Source organism: Ictidomys tridecemlineatus, chromosome 6 (genome assembly GCF_052094955.1).
Source record: "Ictidomys tridecemlineatus isolate mIctTri1 chromosome 6, mIctTri1.hap1, whole genome shotgun sequence".
Lineage (NCBI taxonomy): Eukaryota > Metazoa > Chordata > Mammalia > Rodentia > Sciuridae > Ictidomys > Ictidomys tridecemlineatus.
The window spans coordinates 96,876,712-96,902,456 of record NC_135482.1 but is presented as its reverse complement, the minus strand read 5'-3'; the positions used below and the strand labels follow the sequence as shown (position 1 = coordinate 96,902,456).

General features: G+C 35.1%; 2 protein-coding genes across 7 annotated transcripts in view; both read right to left on the bottom strand.

The window, feature by feature from the left end:
• The window catches only part of Magohb (mago homolog B, exon junction complex subunit), a 30,622-nt gene extending 26,166 nt beyond the window's left edge, over positions 1-4,456 (bottom strand). For 2 of the 4 annotated variants that reach the window (XM_040280981.2, XM_021721518.3), the window contains exons 1-3: positions 4,274-4,456; positions 2,295-2,353; positions 1,550-1,660 (exon numbers count right to left, since the gene is read on the bottom strand). In XM_040280981.2, coding sequence (XP_040136915.2) covers positions 1,550-1,660; positions 2,295-2,353; positions 4,274-4,367 — 264 coding nt within the window. In that variant the 5' untranslated portion in view covers positions 4,368-4,456. The remainder of the gene's footprint in view (positions 1-1,549; positions 1,661-2,294; positions 2,354-4,273) is intronic. The other 2 variants (XM_013366347.4, XM_078015243.1) reach the window with 2 other exon arrangements.
• Positions 4,457-10,933: 6,477 nt separating this feature from the next.
• Positions 10,934-25,745, bottom strand: part of Styk1 (serine/threonine/tyrosine kinase 1) — a 53,686-nt gene continuing 38,874 nt past the window's right edge. For all 3 annotated transcript variants that reach the window (XM_078015244.1, XM_078015246.1, XM_078015245.1), the window contains exons 4-10: positions 23,696-23,962; positions 22,811-22,992; positions 20,155-20,238; positions 17,306-17,514; positions 14,781-14,821; positions 14,056-14,152; positions 10,934-12,382 (exon numbers count right to left, since the gene is read on the bottom strand). In XM_078015244.1, coding sequence (XP_077871370.1) covers positions 12,178-12,382; positions 14,056-14,152; positions 14,781-14,821; positions 17,306-17,514; positions 20,155-20,238; positions 22,811-22,992; positions 23,696-23,962 — 1,085 coding nt within the window. In that variant the 3' untranslated portion in view covers positions 10,934-12,177. The remainder of the gene's footprint in view (positions 12,383-14,055; positions 14,153-14,780; positions 14,822-17,305; positions 17,515-20,154; positions 20,239-22,810; positions 22,993-23,695; positions 23,963-25,745) is intronic.

The following is a 25,745-nucleotide window of genomic DNA, read 5'->3' as shown; positions in this document are numbered from 1 at the left end:
ATATATTTTCCCTTTCTACAAGGTTCTACAAATAAAATACATGAAACTAATAATAGCTACCACTTTGGTACCTAATATGTTTCAGGCCCTGCTGCTTGAACTTTACATTTTTTGTAATCCCTAAAATAATCTTATAAGTAGGTCTTATTAGCCTTATTTTATAAATATATAATTTATATATATAAAATTCATAAAACATACAAAAGATTTATAACCACTAATAAGTGATACTACTGACTATAAGACTTAAAGACTAATACACTCTTCTGAATTCACCAATTAAAATTAAGAACTTGTAAAACAAATACAATATAATATAGTTAGTGGTTCCTAGTGTGTATAAATTTTTCTCTATATTGCTTATCAGCAAATCTAAAACTCATAATTAAGGGGCTTCTCTGTAACTAGTTTTTAAGTTAAATTAACAAACAGATGTCACTAAAGAAATTCTAGTTATATATGTAATTAGAAAACCTAATTATGCAGAATTTATGGCACATTCCAAATGAGAATGAAGATTTATCACAAAATTTTTGACCTAAGGATCCAACAGGTAGTTTCTGGAGTATGTCTACTCCTCCCCACTAACCAAAACCCATGAATACATGCTCAAGTGGGCAGATGAAAAACTAGGTTCTCTCCCTGAATCTAAAAGATAAAAAATGTTAGTTGCTAATGTTGCTGTTTTGTAGTACACATGTATAAATGCATAAAACAAACTAAAGTCTAAATTTACTCTTTAAAAGTGATAAAAATGGATAAAATAAACTGTTGACTATTACCTTTACTTTCCTAAACAATGCTCCTTTAAATAGAAGAGTTAAGTTAAGTTAAGTTAAGTTAAGTCATCATGTTTGATTTCTCCACACTGTTCCTCTAGTCAAAGAAGGTGACATAAAGTACAACTTTAGGAATACACAAAAGTGAAATAGAATGTTTCTTCCTTTCATGGGTAGTATCCAATTTTCCAAAAGTTGAAAAGACTTAATCCAGAAAGCAAATCCTTTTACAGAGTGAAATAACACCTTTAAGAGTTCTTCAGACGCCCTTGACAAACATCAATTATTATGAAGGGAATATCAGAGGCAAATACAATGGTCCGTTTGAACAAAGAAATCCATCAAATCTTTTTCTAGAGCATAAAGGTACAAATAACAACTCTTAAAGTTATAAATCTGAAGAAAGTGAATTTTATATAGTCGTGAGAATCCTAAGTCTCAAATTCCACAAATACAACTTGTACTTATTTCTAATAAGTAAATATAGTAGAAACCATTAACAACAGAATGAAAGCATCATAACTGTGGTTGGAGTGGCTATGGAAAATACTATTCAGAAAGTTATCTAAATTTAGAACTATGTGCTGACTCCTTTACCACAAGGAAATAACAGAGAAAATGAAGCTAAGTGAAATAAAAGTAGACTATTTACCAGATGCCTACTTAAGTGGAAAACCAAAGAATCAACAAGTAACCATTATAAAAATAAGAGAAAACAATCATTAACAAAACTTAACATTTATGTATGTGAAGAATCACTAAATACTAACCTGTCGTCCAACCCTGTCAGGGGGAGGCCACAGGGCATCATCTTCTTTTGTAATTTCACTGTCATCAATAATTCTCTTCAGTTCTTCCATTACACTCTTATGTACATATGCCTGAAAATAAATTATAATAAAATTTCACAATGTCCAACTATATCTTTTCATAATTCAACAGGAAATTTAAAAAGAGTTACAAATTCTGAATTTTCAATTAGAACACCACAGAAAAATTTAATTGTGATTCCAAAATAACAGGATGACAAACATTTACTCTTCTCAAGAATATTATTTTTTTCTTTACTCTCTTGTCCTTTCTTTTAATATTTACGTCTTCCTATCACAGGCCCCTTTAAAATCCTATATTCTTCCTTTGTAACACAGGGTCAAGTACCTCTGAATGGTAAATGGTGACAACACAATATCTAAGAGATAAAAAGACAAATCCAATTCTACATCACTGTTAGTACTCTGAACTCTTTTCAGACTATGTTTACATCATGACTATTTATTTTAAATAATGAACAGAGTAAAGAGACAAAGTTAACTGTAAAATGACTTAAATGATAGATTCAAATATCTCATTATTGAGATTACTTTTGTTTACAATCATATCTAATTGAAATGGAAATTTTTCAAACTATAAATTGCCTTTTTCCTTAAAACACAGTCTTAGATTAACTTTTATAAATTCAACAAAGAGGAAAATGGACCAAAAGTAAAAAAAAATTAAGACATTTGAAAATCTTACCTCTTTCCTGATCATGACATCATTTTTGTAATTGCTATTGTTGGCATATCTAAGCTTTCCTGTGGGGAATAGAAAAAAATTCAATGTATAATAGCAAACAATACTAAAAAATAGAAAATTAAAAAATAACACTGTGATTTTGAAGGTAAAGACCATTTTATACTATCAATTTTACTACTATTTCCTCCCTCATAGTGTAAGATCCATGCTAGTCATAATAATAAATACTTACAGGTAGCCAAATTTTAAAATATTCTGTGCCTTTAATATATGATAGGTCACTTTTAAGGCCTATTTAAAGCCATATCATGAACTAGAAAAAGAATCTGAAAAAGGAACATTTCCTTTAAAGTTTAATGTATCTGTTTTGGTTCTAAGTACTTTGCCCAGAAAATTTAAATGCATAAAACAATAAAGTTGGTTTTATTCTCTCACCTATTCATAGTTGAGCAAAGTAAGTTGACCAGGGTCACGCAAGATTAAGATCTAAATCTACTTTCTTTAATGCTTTTTCTTATCCACTAAAGTGTTCTCTTTTAATTATTTTCCTTCCAATTAATGTGTACATATTTTTAGTAATTATTTTAGAATATGAATAGGGGCTGGGCGTGCTAGCTCTCTCCTATAATCCCAGAGGCTTAGGAGACTGAGAAAGGAGGATCCAAGTTCAAAGCCACCTCATCAACTTGGACCTTATCTTAAAATAAAAAATAAAGAAGGCAATGGCTCAGTGGTTAAGCACCCCCAAGGTTCAATTCCTGGTAACAAAAAAAAAAAAAAAGAGAGAGAATTGTAAATAAGATGCACATGAACTATGTGCTGTTCCTCAATAAAACTGATCAGTTTATCAGCTGGTGTATATTTAACTGTAATCCATCACAACTTTTTTACTGGCTACTGCACACAATCCCACAAGGCGACTCAGTTGCCCAAGCACAGCTATGATGTGATCCTGATCCTCTACAATGACAGGTTAACCTAAAGAGATGTACTATCTGGGAACTGCAATTTTCATGACTCATTATCATAACTAATGTTAAGTAAGTGAAGCGATGTGGTGGCAGACTAAATGAATGAGAATCACTGTTTTAACATGAAATTTCCCTGATAATACTAGGGTGATTAACTTATGTGCCTAGCTAAAAGTTATTTGGACAAGCTATATGGTGTCAATAAAAATCCACGCAGCTGAACTGTCCTATTGCAGGTAGACGGAGTTCAATATACAGTAACATTCTTTAAATATCAAAGACAGTACTGCTGTACACTACAGGCTAATGCTACTCTCCCAGTCGGATTTTTTTTCCTCCCCTCAGAAGCCAAGAAAATCTCTTATTCCAAAACTCATCTCACGTTGTCTATCATTTAAAGTTTTTTCTCACTCCCTCCGGTAGACCTAACTTCTCCCTATCCCACCCCTCTCTACATTTTTGGTATTCTTAATGCATATGCATGGTGAAAAACTGTATTTAAGTACTTGAAACACGTCCATTTGTTTATATGATGGGCTCCTCTATAAAGACCTTAATACACACCGCCTGAATGAATAAGTAGTCCCCTTTTATGCAACCTTGGAACAACACTTGAGGCCAGTTTTCTTAACAATGTTAAAACTTTTAGGTTGATAACGATATGGCTTCTGAAGTCCCTTTTAGTGCGCGGACTGTAGGATTAGAACTAATGTAGGTTCAACTTTTCAATATGTGGCATCGTCTGCTTTTCTGAATTAATTTACAGCAATTAATTCTCTTTTATTCACAAAACAACTTAGGCCTTCTATAGCCTTAAGCAACACACACACACACACACACACACACACACACACACACACACACACACTTTATTTTTTTTCTTCGCCAGGAGTAGTGGCCATTGTATCCCATTCATGCCCGAGGTTCGCTCACTCTACCCGCCTCGCCTCCTCGTCCGCCTCTCATCCAGATTCCCCTTTCCCACCATTGACCCCGTCCACTGCTCACCGTCCGGCCGAAACTCGAACTCTAGAAACTCGTGTCCAAACTTGCCCTTGTGCCCTACGTAGTAGCGCAGGTAGAAATCACTAGCCATAGACATTTTGGTCTCCCGGAAGCCCGCCGAAAGCTTGGCCAGCGTGCCGCCTGGCGCTTGTCAGTGACGTCAGTCGCACAGATAAGTGCGTCACTGCAGCCGCGTCTCTTCCGCCTCCGGAACTCCGGGAGAAAAGCTTGAAAGAAACCCCTAGCGTGAGAGGCTCTCCAGCGCTGGAGGGAGCTTAGCAGCTGCTAGCCCTTCGGTTTACGAAAATCGAAACGCGTTCTTTTCTAAACGAAGTAGAGTACATTACATTAACAAAGAACAGAAGTGTTAAAATGTAATAGCTTTTTTATGGACTTATAAGCAAGGTTTGTGGAATCGATTTTATTTTTCGGCCCTTCTAATTCTTAAGGCTTCCTCCGTTATGGGTGTGGCTTCTGTGATCTTAAAATAAGCTTTCCAAGAGCCTTTTACTTTTTGGGTCTCACGACCTTTGTGGCATCCTGTGAAGTGAGTGTGACTTTATTTTCCTATAATTGGTGAGATGAGTGAAAATACATTCCAGAAGTAAAGTGACAGAACCAGTCTTTAATAGAACTTTTGAGATATTTAATTCTTTCAATAAGGTTTCATTTGTGGTGGCCTGTGAAATTTTGGCAGTTTGATCTAAGGGCAAATAATGGTTTTGTCCACATTTCTTGCCAGGTATAGTTAAATTGGGGAAATGAAAGAATGCTCCAGTGTGGGTTGGTTTTGAGGAATAGGAAAAGACAGTGAACATTTACACTTAATCTTCTCTTCAAATATTATTGATCATCCCTCTGTTACCAACAGAGAGTAATCCTGTCTGGTGTCTGACAATCTTCAGTGGAATTTGGTAGAAAATTGTTGTCAGAAGATGTAGAATTCAGTCCCAACATTGTCACTACCTAACCTTGTACAATTCAGTACTATCTCTAAGCTTGTTTGATCATCAACCAAATGAATAGCAATCAGCTTTGCCAAGCTCATAAAACTGTTGAAATCAAATGAGATACTTGACAAAGTAAGCTTTGAACTTTGTGTAGTTTTAGCAAGTATTCTTTATGTACCAGAAATGAACACTAGTAATAAAAAGGTAGAGGCATTTACACCTGCAAGAAAGCAAACATGTAAAGCAAACAGTACAAAGGAGCAATTGCTGTTATGAAGAATATGTATAAAACATGCTGGTATATTACAACAGAAAGAAGGTGCCTTTTATTAGAGTTTGAAGTTTATAAAATAGGAAGTTATCAAAGAAAGCTTATGTAGGGAAGTGTTATTTGAATTGGGCCTTGATAAGTTGTGTGTATGTTCAGTCATCTGGAAAAGTATTTCAGGCCTGGCCTAAGCAAATGTATAGTATTATAAAAGTACATGTTTAGAGAAAGCCAATAAATGAAATGTAGTTAGGGAACTAACTAGAAAGGTAGGTTGGGCAGGTTATGTGAGTGTATTAATATAAGAAAGTGTTCAGTCCTTAAAACATAAGAAAAATAAAGCATATGCCTTACTAGTAGGGTGACCATTTGCCCAGGACTGAGGAATGTCCTGGGATTTGGGGTTTTTGTTTTTCAAAACTGGAAGATCCCAGGAAACATGGTATGAAATGGACAGCATTTACCATAAAAATAATTCACAGAAATTTGAGCACAAAATTCCACAGTATCTTTGAAAATATCAGTTATAATCCATTTGGTTGAATTCTGTGAAAAGCCTCATTGAATATCTTAGATTTTCTAATGTATTTCCTTCAGGTTTTGGCATGTGTACCCAGGTTCATCTTCATGTCTACCTAAATAGATCTATAAACACCAGAATTTGAGGCTATGAAATAGAGGTTATAGGATGCATAAAGTTTTTTTTTTAAATATTTATTTTTTAGTTGTAGTTGAACTCAATCTTTATTTATTTTTATGTGGTGCTGAGGAGCAAACCCAGGGCCTCACATGGGCTAGGTGAGTGCCCTACCACTGAGCCACAACCCCAACCCATAGGATGCACAAAGTTTTAAGATCTTTGTAAGGGGACCAGTTACTGTCTTTATCCCCTAAAAAGTTTAGACTAGTTCTCTATAATCCTGCCTGTTTGGGGCTGGGGATGTGGCTCAAGGGGTAGCACGCTCCCCTGGCGTGCTGCGGCCCAAGTCCGATCCTCAGCACCACCTATAAACAAAGATGTTGTGTCCGCCGAAAACTAAAAAATAAATATTAAAAATTCTCTCTCTTTAAAAAAAATCCTGCCTGTTTTTAAAATGAAATATGAAACTATATTAACTCTTCATATTTTAAGCCTAAAATGTACTAAAATAGATACCTCTTGTGATAAATATTACAAAGCAATAAAGCATTTGTTTTTTATGATCTGAGAGGGCATACAACAGTGATATAGAAATATTCTGTATAGATACTGAGTACTTAAAATGTAGCTAGTGTGAGTAAGGAACTGAATTATTAACTTTGATAAATTTACATTAGCATGTTTAAATAACCACATATGGCTAGTGGCTACCATGTTACAGTTAGCACAGTTACATAAGAAGCTCTTCATACACTTTTAGTTGGCCTAGAAATAGTTAAAATATTTTGTGAGCTTTTTTCAATCAAAATTGCTATTGGCTCCAAATTAGAGTACAGGTATTCTTATCACCAGTTTATAAAAAAATAAATGTTTCATCTGCTTATTTGAAAGCAAAATCCTATTTCTGGGCTGGTGTTGTGGCTCAGTAGTAGAGTGCTCACCTAGCATGTGCAAGGCCTTGGGTTCGATCCTCAGCACAACATAAAAATGAATAAGTAAAACAAAGGTATTATGTCCAACTATAACTAAAAAATAAATATTTTTTTTTAAAATCCTGTTTCTGCCTTTGCTAACACAAATGGTAGTCAACTTCAAAGCATCTTGTGAAATAGTTTTGAAGTACATAAGAAAGAAACATTCCCAACTCCAACTGAAATTAAGACTTAATGGTTTACTCAAATATACAGTATTTGTTGATAAAATAATGATTTCCCACTAGAATTTTTAAGTTTATTACTTCCAACTTTGTGGTAATGCATCAAGTGAGGGGGTTATGATCAGAGATGTTTCTTTCTTACAATTGTCAATTTAATCTTTAAAATGTTCTGTTGATTTTTCTTACATCTAAAATTGTCTTTTTCTATGATCTCTTTATGCCTCCTCTGACCTGCCTCTTTTTTTCCTTTTTTGCTTCTCTATTTAAAATGATCAAACCAGTCCAACTACCAATTTTCAGAAGCATATTCTAATTGTATTGAGATAAACACTAGAGATAATTATCTCATGTTTGTGTGTATGTGTGTGTGTGTGTGTGTGTGTTTTCAGTGCTTTTGATTCACTTTAAGTATTTACAGGAGTTGTCTAGGGCTATCTCAGTTAATAGATCAGAGTACTAAATCAAGAATAAGAGAGCTACAATTACAGTTAAGTAGTAGAGCACTTGCCTAGCTTGCTTCAGACCCTGAGTTCCATCCCCAGCATCATCAAAGAAAAAGAATAAGGGTAGTATGTGCCCTAAAAGAATATATGAGAGTGTTTTTAAAAGAGAGGCTGTAGTGAAGTATTTTGCATCAGTACTTAATTCCATCCACTCACCTTTCTCTTCTCTTTTCTGTAACAGACTTCCATATGGATTTTAGCCATATCTGTCTTTATACCATTTAATGGTATTATTTTTAAATAAGAGAATCATCATCATGTAGAAATGCCAAACTTCCTATTCCATTGTTTATCAGATATGTTCATGTTAAACACTAGATGCTTTTTCTAGATTATCATGACATGATGATATGTACTTAATTCCATTAATAAAACTAGGAATTTTTGGTAACCTATAACAGTATTATATGCTTAAACAAGATAACCTCTAACTTATGCCCAAAACAAATAAAAACCATTAAATTAAGAATAATAGGGGCTGGGGATGTGGCTCAAGCGGTAGCGCGCTTGCCTGGTATGCATGCGGACCGGATTCAATCCTCAGCACCACGTACAAACAAGGATGTTGTGTCCGCTGAAAACTGAAAAATAAATATTAAAAAATTCTCTCTCTCTCTCTTTCTCTCTCTCTAGAAAAAAAGAATAATAGGCTATCTTATGAGCCTTCCATTGTATTTGCCACTTGTTTTTATTTAAATAAGTATAGTAAAGCAAAAAAGAAATCTTTTCAAAATTATAACAAGATTAAGAAAATTCAGTTAATTTACTTTTTATCTTAAGATGGTTGAAAACATCACTATTCATCAATTTTAATAGGATGCCTGATTGTTGCATAAAAGCCACTACTGTTCTGCATGAGCGTGATACATTTCCATTAGACAGTATATCTAGGTGTATGTTTGCTCAGTTCCTAACTACTGGAATTTTTTTAATCATAAAGCATAGGTTGGAAAAATAAGGCTGGAGGAGGGGGCAATCGAAACAATAAAAATCTATATATGGATTCAACTTGGTTATATGGTAAATATTTTAATTCCATGATTACTTTGGCTGATAGATCAAAGATACCAAAAATATAATCTCAGAAATATAATATTTGTTTTGAAAAAAACCCAAACAACTGAAAGAAATTCCCAGTTTTCTTAGAGCCAAAATCACTCTAGTCAGTTTTCTAGGTCTGTATCAAAAAAAAAAAAAAAAAACAATTTGGAGGTCAACATTTAAAATACCAATTGTTGGGCTGAAATTGTGGTTCAGTGGTAGAGTGCTTGCCTAGCATGCATGAGGCACTGGGTTTGATCCTCAGGACCACATAAAAATAAAATAAAGATGTTGTGTCCACCTAAAACTAAAAATAAATATTTTAAAGAAATACCAATTGTCTGCTTCTTTACCTTCGACCGAAACAATTACCAAAACATGTCATAAGAAAAAAAGCAATATCTTTTATTATATGCTATTTTCCCTTTAACACACAAGCTGTAGCCCCATGTATGTCCTTGCAATTCCTTAAATAAACTAAATTTATTGCCTCAGAATTTTCATACATATAATTCCATTCATGAAAAGTTCTTCTCTTTTTTCTGGCTTTCCTACCCAAACCTGAGGTCTCAGTTTAAATATTATTTCTTCAAAGGAGATCTTTACTTTATACTCCCTTCTCTTGTCCCATACTTTTTCTTCATAGCACCTAATTTGTAATTAGCAGATACCCACTTAACTAAATATATAATGTCTCTTACTTGTAAACTGTAACCAAAAGCTGTTTTTTTCATCTAACACCTAGCCCACTGTCTGTTACAGCAAGGATTAATATTTTTTAATAATAGAATAAATACTTTTGTCAGTTTGATTTAAATGAACAACTAAAAGTCAAAAACAGTATTCCACATGGTTTTACCATTGAGTATGAAGCCACTCCACCTCCTTTCTCCCTACTGCCATTTACTACCTATTTAAATCCTCTCTGCCCCAGCGCAGCTGGAGCAAAATAAAGGGGGGTGGGGGGAACAACTTGTGTATGTTGATACAGCAGGAGTGGAAGCGGTTTATTGTAGAACAACAGAGGTATTTATACATTTTGCACAGCTTATCTTAATTAGCATTAAACTAGATACATCAGTCAACCAATAAGGAATCTCCACACTTAATGGATCGCTTTTGTTACTTCTCAAACCACTCCCTCTGGCATTTTGCCAGGCACCATCCAGACTTATTTGCTAACGCTAACATTCCCCTGGCAAAATGCCAGGTGTTATTTTGACTTGTTTACAGACTCTAACACCTCTCTACTCACTATGGTATTCCAACAAGGGCAATAGTCATTCTTCATTTAGATGATGCATTACAATTCTATCAGGATTCCATTTTCTACAATATTTTCAACTGCCAATTATCTTTCCTACAGCAATTAGATTTCCTTACTAGGGTACTCAGATTTTAAAGTCACAGATCACCAAGTTCAACAGAATATCATTGAAATATTTTCATTATTCTGAAATACTAGAGGATTACTATCACCACCCAAAAGCTCAAATAAAAGTGATGACTTCTTGATTAGAAGTTCGTTGGACTAGACAAGGGGAATTAAGGGAAGGGAGGAAGGATGAAAATAAGGAAAGACAATATAATGAATTGGACATATATTTCCTATCTGCATATATGAATATACAACCAAAGTAACTCCATGCCATGTGCAACCACAATAATGGGATCCTAACTGGAATAAGTTATATTCATTCTGTATATGTATAACATTTGAAAATATACTCTACAGTCATGTAAAAAATTTTAAGATAAAAGTGATGACTTCTTGTTTTTGTTTTTTTTAGAGAGAGAAAAGATAGAATTTTTTAATATTTATGTTTTAGTTTTCGGTGGACACAACTTTTTTTTTTTTTTAATGTGGTGCTGAGGATCAAACCCAGAGCCCCGCGCATGCCAGGCGAGCACGTTACTGCTTGAGCCACATCCCCAGCCTGACTTCTTGTTTTTAACCATGTGGTGTGTACATGGTACAAGTATATCATGCCATTATCTTTAGGCATGTCCTGCTCTGCAGTATCACAGATTGAGGTTCTCTTCTTGGCCACAGTAGATTTTAGGTTAAAAAAAATATGAAAGTTCCTAGGTTAGGAAAGGCAAAATAAAGGAAACTATATTTATTAAGCACATATTATATACCAGATACTGTACAAATACTTATTGATCCTCATCACAATGCAGTGATATAGTCTTTCCATTTTACATGCAAAAAAATTTTTTTTCTGACATTGTAGGCTGTCATTTAAATTTTCTTATTAACATGAATTTCCAGTTATTTGCTTCTATCTTCCCTATTTTAGAAAATTTGGTAGTTATATATCAGAAAAGCCTACTTCCACTCAATAAATATTAATTTAATAAAATAAGTTTCACAGTAAATCAATGGATCTTGAAAATTAAAAGTTAACCATCCTATATCAGATCACATTCTTGACTAGCCCTTTTTAATGACCATCTGAGGTACTAAGACTGCTTGCTTGGTTTCTACCTTTGTTATTACACACACACACACACACACACACACACACACACACACACACAACATTATCATCATTCATCTCACTTTGATTTTCTAGGTTTACTGTCCTTAGTCTTGTGGAGAATGGAAAATAAACCTGATGAACAATACTTGTTGGATGTTCTTAATCATAGAACAACTCCTCCAGCTTCTGATCAAAAGTAGTACCCAAACAGGGTTCACTTGATTCAGAATTATATAAAAAAGGGACTATTTTGCTTATATCTATACTCAAGGAGAACTCAGAAGCTTTCCTTCAAAGTTCTTCAACCCTGCATGTAAGGACCAGGAGTAGGAAATTTTATGTCCCCTCACACTTCCCTTTGAAGGAGATTTTGGTCCACAGCTATACTCTTGAGCAAATAAAAATCTTAAATCTCCTCATCACCTCCTTTATTAGATTTCTATTTCTTCATTTCATTCCTAGTTTCTTTGAACCTTGTAATAGTATAGATAAAAATATTGTTAAGGAGTAAGCAAGCCTAGGATGAGAAGGACTAGCTTATTTGTGCTATACCCCAACAAACACTGAAGTTTTTTGTTTTTTTGAGTTGCAGATTTTTCAAGCCTCCTTTGCACTGACACATTCTCCACTTCTACCCAGGGTTTTTAGGACTGAGATAGAAAAAAATGAGACTGACAGTATTTCTCAGTTCAAGGGTATGTGGTGTGAAGAGCATCAACCAGCATCACTTCACATTTCTAACAAAATATGTACGGAAATAACTAGGATCTATGTCCTTTATCTTCTTTTCCCACTAGAGTGTTCTTGGAGGAATTGGTTTCAAGAAAATAGAATCACATATAAATGTATCCAGCTGGAAGCCGTCAAAGGATGCTGTAGCTGTAGGAAAGGCTTTCTATACTGATACCAGCCACAGATGCATATAGTTCAGGCACCATCAACTCTGGTACTTGTAGAACAGCCTTGTCATCAGCAGTTCTAGCAGCACCTTCTAGGCGAAAGCGCAGCTCTCTGGGTAAGGGACGACTGTCCTCACTCCAACGCCAACAGGACTTCATAATATTGTACCTGAGAAGGGGACAAGAGAAACAGGCAAATGTATAAGAAACATGTCTCACCAGGCGAGGTGGCACACGCCAGGAAATGTGGCACACTCCCGCAACTTGGGAGGCTGAGGCAGGAGGGTCATGAGTTCAAAGCCAGCTTCAGCAAAATCGAGGTGCTAAGCAACTCTGTGAGACCCTGTCACTAAATAAAATACAAAATAGGGCTGGGGCTGGGGCTCAGTGGTCGAGTGCCCCTGAGTTCAATCCCTAGTACCAAAAATAAAAAAATAAAAAATAAAAAAAGAAAGAAACATGTCTCCTCTCTCAACATATCTTAACACACACATACACCCCAAAAAACAAACAAAGAAATCCTGCTATTCTTTGCCCTGTCTCATTCCCAGAGACCGATAATTATTTTCATTTTTTTAATGTCAAGTGTCTTAATGTCCTCTTCTCATTGGGACTTCTTTTGTTTCTTCCCATGTTTTTTTTGTTGGTGCCTGGAACTTCTTTTATAATAGAAAAGACTAAAGATTTTTCAAACTACAGAGTATGATGGGACAGTTTTTTTCATTGTGCATTGTTCACTGTATATTGTAGTAAATAGTGCACACTAAATGAATGGCTAGAACAAAACATGTTTTTCTACTCTGTAACATGGGGTGGAAGTTTTAATTATTGTACTATATTGCTGCACACTTTATGTTGATCTTTATGTTATTTCAGATATTCATCAAAATGTTATGTTTAAGGTAAGATACTTTGTCAGTTAAATGTTTCTGCTAGTATCAAGGACAGCCCTTTACACACAGAAACCAACAGGAAATATTTGGCAGCAGTTTCATTATAGATACCCAGCTAGCATTACTATACTGTGCATATGTGTATATACTTAAGATATTTAAACTTTATAATCTGCTTCATAGAGTAATTATTTAGAGCTTAAAAATTTTACAAATAATAATCTACTAGAAATGTTCACTAACATGTTATGTCTGCCGTCTTCTTAAACATAGTTTACTTTTTCTTACGTTCCATAATAGTCCCATTTTGAACTTCATTAATAAAAATATTCTGCATGTAATTTTAAATTTTCTTATTTTATGCCTTCAGAGTGGTTTGCCAATGGTTCCTTTCTGCTGAGAATATTGGATCTTCCTTATGCCTTTGTAATTTCTACTATCTTCCCTTTTTCAGGTTAGTTCTATCATACTGAGAGCTGAGAAAACAGCAGTAGTTTTTAAAAGTTAAATAATGAATAAGAGCCAGTAAACTCTGAATGAATAAATCTAGTACAATTGATTTTATGAGAGCTATCTTTGAACTGAGGCTGGCAGACGATTGGCATTTACACAAAGCAATAATGTACTTAAATTTCATTTAATCTATTTCCTGCCTATTTTAGGAGATCCCTACAAAATTAAACAAATTTTATCAAATTAGATTCCTAATATAGTTCTGGTTTTGCCTCAATATTTTGTGTATGATAATGTGAGTGTATACACACACATACATGATATGTATGCATACATGATATATTAGCAAATGTGTTTTACCTCATGGGTTTTGTCTAAGTCCATGCATTAGCACCTAAAGACAACTGAGGATCATCTGAGCCACTTTGAAAAGAGAGTGATAGGAAGCAAAAAATATTTATAATTAGAGAAAAGCAGACCTTCAAAATTCACTTACATAGTATGTGTGCAGCTACTGGGTCTCTTCATGATTTTTCTCCTCTGAAGATACTGTAGAATGCTGGTAGGAGGGACTTCAGGATATGGTGGTGCCCCTGTCAATATGGAAAGAATGAGAGTAGCAAGAGAACTTCAGTGTCATAAAATATGAACTTCAAATAACATTACTCTTCATTCACTTGGGCTAATTGTTAGCAAAAGATAAACCCATAGGGAAAATACTAGATACAAGAGAGTTGTCCCCTGCTGTTCTAGTAAGGATGTAGCATAGTGAATTTGGGGAAAAGAGAATCTTGAGTCTTTAGGAAAGTAATAAAATAATGCAAAGTAAGAAATAAGACCTTTCCTCCACTCTTCATAACATGGAAAGGTGCTGCAGTTTCTTAGTTGAATCGATTAATAAGTCTGAAGAAAACATGTTTACACAAAATCAGTGTAGGAATTATCCTTTGGATAAGAAAAAAATCTCTTGGAATTAATATTGCTGGATTGAAAGAAAGGAAGAGAGCAAAAAGAAAGTTAAGAGATGGGAAGGGAGGGAAGGAGTAGAGTAAGAGGGAATCATCACTTTACAAGACTTCTCAGGAATCAGGCTTGGAAGTCATATCAACCCATTTAATCTTCAGGCCTGTTCTAAAACACTTTCTCAAAAAAAAATCTACACCTAAATAAACATACTTGTATATTTGCATTCAGCCACACACTATTGGAGATCATGCTTACCTAGAGTCACCATCTCATAAAGCAGGATCCCAAAGGACCAGCTGTAAAAGAAATAAAACCATCTACTTAACTTCTATTTTTTCTTTCCTAGAGAGCTCACTTTTTTTTTTCCTAGAAACCTTCAGTAACAGTACCATAAAGAAGGTAATAAAGAAGAATGAAGGGGTATCTGATAAAATAAGCAAAGTAATAATGCATTCCTGGCTAGGTGCAGTGGCTCATACCTATAATCCCAGACGAAGGATGATTGCAAGCTCAAGGCCATCCTGGGCAATTTAATGAGACCTTGTCTCAAATAAAAATAAAAAACGAAAAGCCTAGGGATGTAGCTCAGTTGTAGAGTGCCCTGGGTGCCACAGACAAAGGTAGAAAAAGAGCGAAACATTCCTGTACAATTCCCTTAGATTCTAATTCTTTGAAGTTTGGATGTATATTTCTTCTATATTTAACATGAATAGATGTTTACTATTATTTGTGTGTGTGCGCACGCGCACACAATCACATAAATCCACTCACCCATAGAGAAATTTCTTTTGCATCTTTTTTCATTCTTTCCACCCCTTTCTGCTAAGGTTTTAGTCTTGTTCTTAGCACAAGCCAGACAAGGGTATCATATATCCTCTATTTTCTCAGTAAATCTAATTGCCCAAAACTAGGAAAAATAATAACAGAGCAAGCTTTATATGTTGTTGGAATGAGTATTTGCTTAAGCAATATGATTTGAAAGATGTATATAATACTATAGTAAAAATCATTAAATTTTAGTCATAAAATAGATACATTACAACATGTATCTATGGAAAAGCAGATATTAGTAAAACATTAATGGAAGTTTTTAACCAAAATCATATTAACTAATGTACTAAATTTCCTCTACCACTCATGACACTCATAGCTGTTAGGATACTCTACATTCCATCTCTGAGCTTCTTCAAGCACTTGAGTTATATGGTTACCAAAAATAGTCAATTGTGATTCTTTACAAGCCTGTTTACATCAATTGTACATGTAACTGTAATTGTGTATTATTATATAAGCAAATAAATACTATAAAAGATGATTGAATATAAATATTATCTCTGTGAAAAGTAAGTTGAATGCCTTGAAAACAATCTATAAAAGTATACTACTAAAAAGAAAGCGTTATGATGAGAATAGGGTCATGCAAAATTGTGGTGAATAAGAAGCACTAACCTCCCACTATTTGATCCTGTCCCTGCCCTATCTTTGACGAGGGGGACTCCAGCTCTGGTACATGTGACCTCCTGGCATTTCCTGGAATTTGCCTGTCTTATCCAAATCTCTTATGAATGACTTGTACAACAATCTGTCTGTGCCTTATGAAAATCTCTCTGTAAGCCAGATGCAGTGGTGCATACCTGTAATCCCAGCAACTCAGGAGGCTGAGGCAGGAAGATGAAGTTCAAAGCCAGCCTCAGCCACAGTGAGGTGCTAAGCAATTTAGTGAGACTCTGTCTCCAAATAAAGTACAAAACAGGGTGGAGGATGTGGCTCAGTGGTTGAGTGCCCCTGAGTTCAATCCCTGGTAACCTCCCCCAAACAAAGAAGGAGAAAAAAGAAAACAAATAAAACTTTTGCTTGTTGAGATATTGTAAAATTGTGTGGGTGAGAACAGTAGAAAATTAAAATAATAACAAGTATGCAGTCAAATTGTTGTGCAAATGTTTTTAAGTTTCTCACTACACTTAGAACCATCCCAAACTGGAACCCAAAGTTAGTCATTAGAGGTGCTATTTAGACAAGAAACAGGACATATGACTTCATTTAGAAGCCCCATTCTCCCATAATGCAGCTTTTCCCCTTCTTCAAAAGATTTATAAATAAATTGTAATGGTGTCATATGTAACAAATTAGAATAAAAAGAATTTTTTAAAATTGATAAAGAAATACACATGTATATGTTTTAAGTTAAAATTAAGAATTGTGGGGCTGGGGATGTGGCTCAAGTGGCAGTGCGCTCGCCTGGCATGCGTGCGGTACAGGTTCAATCTTCAGCACCACATACAAACAAAGATGTTGTGTCTGCCGAAAACTAAAAAATAAATATTAAAAAAAATTCATTCTCATTCTCTCTCTCTCTCTCTCTCTCTCTCTCTCTCTCTCTCTCTCTTTTTAAAAAAAATAATTGTGGTCTGAGTATTTTTACTTTAGGGATTCTTTACTTAACTAGTCTTCTGATTAAGTGGGCTCACACCCTTCAGGTTTAAAGCAAAACTACTAGATTAAGTCCTCAGATATTGGTGTGAGTAATCTTTGCAACTTTTTTCTTTCCTAATGTAAGCTTCTAATCCAATACAGAAGGAATGCTTGAAAAAGCATTCAAAGGGGATTGCAAGCAGAGACCAAACATGTACTCTGTATCATAACATTTCTTCTTGAGAGTATTTCTGACTTCTGAGTATAGATCTCATTTGTAGACATACTTGACAATACACCCAATAATAATCAGGGAGAACACTCAGGTCATGAAGAGAATATATCCAAAGGGCAGGAACAAACCATACATGTCTCCTCTGATGCCAGCAGGTCTCAGGAGAAGCCGTTCTGGGGCAAGCCACTTGAGAGGGATGGTCCGAGCAGAAGAGATGGCTCCAAGGGCATGAACTTCATAAGCCAAGCCCAATCCACAGAGTTTAGCAGTCAGATCACTTTGGATCAGGATATTCCTGGCTGCCACATCCCCATGGAACAGATGCTTATCCTGCAGAAATTCCTGACAGCATAGGTCAAAGATAATCAGCTATCTTAAGGTCACTGCTCAGCTTGCAGATGAGACATACTAGGAAGCCTCAAAAAGATAAGGGCACTTCCTACTCTAAACAAGTCTCATTATAATGACATCACTTCCAGATATTTTACCTCATTTTTAAGATGACCAAACTGAGCAAATAATCCAAATGACATTAATGCTGGATTTATTTACTTATTTAGTTTTGTAGTGCTGAGAATCAAACCCAGAGCCTCATGCATGCAAGGCAAGTGCTTCTACACCCTCATCCCTAATACAGGATTTTGAAAGTATTAATTCCAAATTCCATCTGCAATAAAATGACTCCCTTTCTGTTAAAATATTTCAATGTCTTATATGTTTCCTTTATTCAGCAATTGCTCCTTTGTGCTGATGTTTGCATTACATGTTTGCTTTCTTTTTTGGAATACAGGTGCAAATACCTCTACCTTTTTTTTTTATTGATACCTCTACCTTTTTATTACTACTGTCCAACTGTTTCTGGCACATAAGAAATGCTTGTTAAAACCCATGTCATATCAAATTCAAAACTTACCTTATATACTTTATCTACTTTGACCTTCCAAACAGTTTTGTGAGCTTAGCCAACCTGATTGCTATTTATCTATTTGGTTGATGATCAAACAGGCTTAGAGATAGTGACTTGTCCAAGGTTAGGTAGTGATAGTGTTGGGATTGAGTACCACATCATCTGACTACCACTTTCTAGTAAGTCCCACTGAAGATTAGTTGTCATCTACCAGATATGAACCCAGTTATATATTAGAAAGGGAGTAGAATTCATAGCAAAATTAAGTATCATACTATTGAATTTATGTAAAGTTTTATTGTCTCCCTAAAATAACTGGATTAACTGATTTAGGGAAGTATCTTTTGGCTAAATTTAAATGATTACACAAAACTACAGAGTAACTAAGTGATAGTAACTAGAGTAAGGTATTCTAATTCACAGAAAATACAACAAAAACTCTACTAATAATTCTATTTTTATTTAATGACCCATTTTAGTTTTTATTCTACTAATAGTTCTTGAGTCAAGTTCCAAATTAGAATTGCCAGAAAGCTTTTTTAAAACATAATATTTGCACCCTGAATTCACTAAACCATAATTTAGGACAAGAAATCTGATAACCTATATTGTAAAGAAGTATCAAAATTATTCTAGTGCAGACTTTAAAGCATTTGAGACCCACTGTGACTGATGGCCTAGATTTGCTGGGATCTTTTCTCCTCTGGTACAAATCTACTCAAAGTTGATGGAGAAATCAAGAAGTTGTACATGGCTAAAAAGATAGAAGTTCCAAATTATGATTGCTAATCAAGGATAGTATAAAAATTTTAAAGAGTGAGCTGTAATTTCCAATTGTTGAGAAGAAGCAAACAGTGATGACTATTTCTGTCTCATGAGGTTTTAGAACAAAAAAAAATTATATGGTCATGAGAAGAATTAAGGAACGTGTTGACTTTGAGTTTGTTAAAAGTAACAACAAATAGTATGATATTGCCCGTTATAGGTAATACAGGGCCCTGATGAATGCATTGGTTTCATCAATTAGCCTCATAAGGCACCTCAACAATTAAGGATCACAACAAGGTAGACTATAGTCTGACATCCTAACTTTACCAAGGGATCATACCAGCTAAGTGCTCCATACGCTGAAGATAATATTAAATATATGGTGTGTACCCATCCTGTCCATTGGGAGCTTCAGATACAACTCTTGCTTTTTTCTCACCTTCCCAACTTCTTTTATTCCTTCAATTCCTCCTGATTCTGCTTAGATCCCTGGTATATTTCACACATTAGGGTGGCAAGATATATCAAAGAGTTAAAATGGTAGTTTCACAGAACCTCGATTTTCTGCAGCAAATGCTAATTTTAAACACAATTATCTAAGTGATTTCATAGCATAATCTAAATTTCCTGAATGATTCACATAAAGATAAATATTTCTCTTAAACTCAGAGTTCTAAAACCTTTTTATTTAGGTTGTTTTAAAATAAAAGAGTGATTCTACTGTCTCCCCTTCACATTCTTCCTCTTTCACTTGTTTCTTATTCTTTTTTAAGTATGTGCACTCCCTATCACATTCACTATCAAATCAAGTTTCCAACCAAACATGTTCCAAACCAGTTTGTCTTGTTTTCCAGATATAAATTTGTACACTTCTGGCTCTGTAGCCTTTCATCCATTCAGTTTCTCTTCCCATATCTTCTCCCAACTTGCTCCCCAAATTTCCCCTTTCACATTAGTTCTTAAAAGTGTACATAGATAAATAAGAGTATAAAGCAAATGGGCACATAGCTCTTGGCACTATCTTTTGAATATTAAAATTGAGTAAACTTTTAAAATCTTCCCTGTTCCTTCCAGAAATCCTAAACTGACTACCTCCTCCCTGGAAATACCAATTCTGTAGTAGATTATCTAAATGATTTCAAAGAAGGAACTAAAATTAATTATCAGTGTATGATTATCTGCCCCTGCTCTCTATCTAATTTAAAATATATGCCCCATTTGGGAATCTGAACATGGGAACAATGACACCAAATACTAGGCTAATGAGAAAAATCCCCACCCTTGGTTTTTATTTTGCCTAGTCTTACCAGACCCAAAAGGACCTGCTTTCCAATGTGATAGACTTGCTTTTCTGTGAGATCATAGAGAAGCCCATCCATGGTCATCACATCCTAAAGAGATAGAGAAAAAACATTATATCAAAGTGGCATTAACACATTTGATTTTTTAAAAAGTACAATAGATATAATCTGAAATACAAATATATGAAGGCTAAGGAAAACACACAAAAACAAAGGATAAAAAGCCAAAGATAGATTGATAGAAGTCTTCAGGCAGAAAAGTATCATGATTTATTGGATTAGAAGACTAATGAAGAATAGAAATGAACCCTGGGTAAGAATGACAAGCATATATAAGGTTATCCACTGTCATTTTTCTGGAGCAGTGTGTCTGTGTCCATGTGGTTAAGAGCACATCACCTCAATGCATTCTGTCTTTTACAGAAGGCCTATAAAGCACCAATTTCCATGGAATATAGAGTGAGCAAAATAAACATAGTTGTTTCTGCCACTTATTTTGTGTAGATGTGTGACTTATAATCAAATAATCCTATGTCAATTAGAAGCAAATAATCATAAAGAAATTGTTAGAGATGTTTAAGTACCATGAAAGAACTGCACAGAGGGTTAAAAGAGTATATGATAGTAGGATGAAGAGAACTGATCAGTTGGAAAGATGAAGAATAAATGAATATTACCTGCAGAGAAGAGAAAGAAGTAGTTCTGTGTCAAAAGAAAATTATATGAGAAGGACATTAGAATTCCTTTTTCATATGTGTTCAGTTATACAATATAATCAGTATACTGTAAAGATTTATTAATATTGAATTTGCATGTCAGCAAGTGAGGAACTAGGGAAACAGTGGCCCTTCAGAAAGAGGACTATGTAGAGAACTAGGAAAATTATAAGGAAAAGAAATGCCATCTAAGTCTGGAAAATTATGAACATGTTATGGGGGATGGGTGGGTCCCAGGGATGGAATTCAGGGGCAATCGACCACCAAGCCATAACCCCAGTCCTGTTTTGTATTTTGTTTAAGGGTCTCACTAAGTTGCTTAGCACCTTGCTCTTGCTGAGGCTGACTTTGAAGTCTCGATCCTCTTGCCTCAGCCTCCTAAGCTTCTGGAATTACTTATCTCACCGTGCCCAGCATGTTTGTTTATTTTTTAATGTGGGTTTGAGGTATAAAAATATAAAAGCTGAATGCTTTCCTCCTCAATACTAGAACACTAGAATAATTTTAAAGAAAATACACTTAAATAGTAACAACAGAATTAAAATCATCATAACAAAAATAGTTGTTATGTAATTGTCATTATAATAATTTTTACATACATAATGTCTCTGATTTTTTGAGCAATGCTCATTCCCTTATTTTTTTATTAATTAATTAATTAATTAATCTTAATTAAGTATGACAGCAGAATGCATCTTGATTCATTGTACACAAATGTAGCACAAATTTTCATTTCTCTGGTCGTACACAATGTAGTCATACCATATGTGCAGTCATACCTAGGGTAATGATGTCCATCTCATTCTATCATCTTTCCTGCCCACATACACTCCCTTTGCCCAATCAAAGTTCCTCTATTTTTCCCATTCTCCCCACCCCCATTTTGGATCAGCGTCCACTTATCAGAGAGAACATTCAGTCTTTGGTCTTTTGGGATTGGCTTACTTCGCTTAGCATGATATTCTCCAACTAAACTCCAGGATATATAAGCAACCCAATCAATAAATGGGATAAGGAGCTGAACAGACTCTTCTCAGAGGAAGATATACAATTAACAAATATATGAAAAAATGTTCAACGTCTCTAGTAATTAGAGAAATGCAAATCAAAACTAAGATTTCATCTCACACCAGTCAGAATGGCAGTTATTAAGAATAAAGACAACAATAAATATTGGCGAGGATGTGGGGGAAAGGGCACAGTCATACATTGCTGGTAGGACTGCAAATTGGTGCAGCCAATATGGAAAGCAGTATGGAATGGAACCACCCTTTGACCCAGCTATACCACTTCTCAGTCTATACCCAAAGGACTTAAAATCAACACACCAAATAGTAACACAGCCAAATAAATATTTATAGCCGCTCAATTCACAATAGCTAGACTGTGGAACCAACCTAGATCCCTTCAATAGATGGATAAAGAAACTGTAATATATATACACAAGGGAACATTACTCAACATTAAAAGAGAATAAAATTATGACATTTTCAGGTCTCTGACTTTTTGTAATAATTGATTATTCCCATTTTACAGAATTAGAAACTCAGGATCAGTGAGGTAACTTGCCAAAAGTTATAAGCTAGTAGGTGGGATCAAGAGTTCAAACTATAAACACACTGCCCAATATGATAGCCATTAATCACATGTGTCTATTTAAACTTACATTAATCAAGATTAAATAAAATTAAAAACTTGGTTTCTCAATTACACCCGCAACATTTCAGGTGTTCAACAGCACATGTGACTGGGGGCTACCAGTGAACAGAGCAGATATGGAATACTTCAATAACTGCAAAAAGTTCTCTTGGACATTGATACTCGGCTACTGTTATGCTATTATTATATTGTCTCCATGTTTTGTCACTTGTGATGCTAATTGATATGTGAACAGCTAATCAACCAGGTCAAGCTTTGCCCCCTAACACCTCTACTCCACTGCTCACCCGGCGACAGGTCCAGAGAAAGCTGAGCAGGTCCCCCTGGGCCACATCCTCCAACACCATATAGAGTGGCAGCCTATCTGTGCAGCAGCCTTCCAGTTGTACTAGATTCTTGTGTTTCCCCAGGTACTGATAGAACTGGATTCTTCCTACAAAATCCTGCACCTCATGGAGCCCAGCAGGTTCTGCAGAGGATAGAAGAGCCAGGGCAGTGAGCAGTGAGCTCAACCAATTAAGAGGAAACAAGGAGCAAAAAACCATTTCAGATGGTAACTCTCAAGACCTCTCAGAGGAGTAAGTGCAGACAAAAAGTAAATAGAGGACCAATTAGAAGTTAACGATGCTCAATGTCACTGACACTTTATCAAAGATATAGACTACATCTTAGAAATGAATAGGCTTTCCTCTTCCTAAATAGGCAAATTTCTATTCTTATTGAAACACTGGAACTATGTGAGCATTTTGATTAATATTCTTGTTTATCTTATCCTTTTTTATTTTATTTATTCATTATTACCAGTCCACATTATGAGTATCAGCAAAAGAGAGAGAGAGGTGGGGGGAGAAATGCAGTATCAGGAAGGAGTATCAAACAGGAAGGAGAAATTTAAAAGCAACCTCAGAATCCTAGTCCAAGAAACATCTAATATGAAACAGTCTATTTTAATAGCCTTAGTAGGTAAAGATAAGTTAGGAATATAAAGACTCGGAAGAATATCATTTTTGTCTCAAGCTTCCACTCTTAATTGCCTTCTTCTATATACACAGTTGTGATTACAATATTTGTTGAAAAATATCTTAATGTTTGCAAAGCTGTTGACATTTATTGTTAGGGGTTCACAAGTGAAAAGTAAAAAGGGAAAGGAAGTCTAACACTTCTCCTTTTACCTTTTAAAGTCTTGAGGACAATATTTTTGGGCTTAGCAGGGTCCCCAGTACACATCTTGGCTCGATAGATGATCCCATAACTGCCATTATAGATCTGCTCCAAAACTTCTGAGACTTGCTCTCGGGGCACCTGCAGCTTAGACAAGGCAGATGTGGAAGCTCTCAGAAAACTTTCCACTGATGTCTCCTGAAGTGGCACCAGAACTTTTCCTCCACGTCCTGTTGCTTCCCAACTTGGACTCCTAGATGGAGGCCCAGCAGCACTGCCTAGAATAAAGAGATGATATCAATCACCAGTTTCTTGTTCTGAGAACTCCAGAAAAGCCTAGAATGAACCAGTCAGGAAGTTCTTTTCGCAGTTTTACCTCTGGTCAATGGAGGGATATCTTCTGATGCTGCTCTATTAATTGGTATCAACATCAAATTTGTAGAACCTTTATAATAATCCCCTTTACTTCTAGGAAAACTCAGGATGGACCCTTGTAAAGTAGTGACGACATTTTCTTTCTGTCTTTCTCAGGATTATAATTCTATATTCTCCATGGGTATGATATGGAGACAAGGGAGTTCCTGAATAGGTACAAAACCACAGATACTTAAGGGTAGTGGTAATTGCCAGTGGAGACTACCATTTAAGTCAGTCATGTGGCTTCCAAATTTGGAATAAACGTATAGATAACTTCTCTACCATAGCTGTGGCTTATCCTTTCTTCCTCAAGTTATCTTAAAAGTCAAATTATTCCATATTTCATTGAGTATTGGTTTAAGTCTTCTGATACGTTCTGCCTTCCTTAGCTGGCATGAACTTTCCTCCGTTTGGAAAAGAAAGGTTCATTCCATTCTTCTCATTAAATTTACCATTACTCGTTAACCCATCCCTTTATTCAACAAATATCACTAGCTATATACCAGATACTTTTCTAGGTGTTGGGAATAGGTGAAGTCATAATTCAACAAGATTACCTTCTCATGATCAGGCAGAAAATAATGAGTCAATAAGTGTTGTAGAGGAAATGACGAAAGAAGAAACATCAGTGATGCTACTTTATCCACAAAGATTTCATTTCAAGAAAGGCCTTTCTGATACAATGACATCGGAGAAAGGTATGGAAGCAATTAGGTAGCAAACCACATTGATGTCAGAAAAAGTACTGTAGGCAAAGGGAACAAGATGTTCAAAGGCACTGAGAAAAGAATATACTTAAAGTATTTGAGAAATAGCAAGGAATCTGGTGCAGCAGAGCCAAGTAGGATTGTTAGAGAGTTGTAAGACATAAGGCAAGAGAGGCTCAGATCATATAAGACCACGGGAAGAGCTTTGACTTTTTAAATTCTGAGCAACATAGAAAGTTATTGAGGTATTTCAAGGAAAGAATTAACAGACTGATGAATGCCTTAAAAGAATCATCTGGCTTCTCTGAGGAGACACAGGCAGGGCCAAAAGTAAGTAAAGCTGTTAGGAGCATATTACTACAGCCTATGAGAGATGAGATTGGCTTAGGTTAACTTTAAAGAGAGTTGAGTGTATCTGCTTATGGGTTGAATATGTGAAAAAAAGAGGGAGTCACAGATACCTACAAGGTTTTAGATGAAAACATAGAAGGCTGGACTTGCGATTTACTTAGATAGGGAGGGTGGTTTTAAGGGCACACTTGTAAGGTAATTTCAAGACCTTGGTTTTGCGTGGATGTATAACCGATGTGATTCCGCAATCTGTATACATGGTAAAAATGGGAGTTCATAACCCACTTGAATCAAATGTATGAAATATCATATGTCAAGAGCTATGTAATGTTTTGAACAACTAATAATAAAAAAGACCTTGGTTTTGAACATATTACCTACAAGATGTGTATTATATTGAAACTTCAAAGTAGTTGATTTAATGTAAGAATCCAGAGTTCCAGGAACCATAATCAGAATAGTAAAAGCATTTGAATCTATAAGAATGAAAATGATATATAAGCATAAAAGTGATTTTAATTTTTTTTCTAAAAAAGTACTTCAAGAAAGAAGAAGCATGAATGTGTTTCAAATGCTTTTGTCAGGT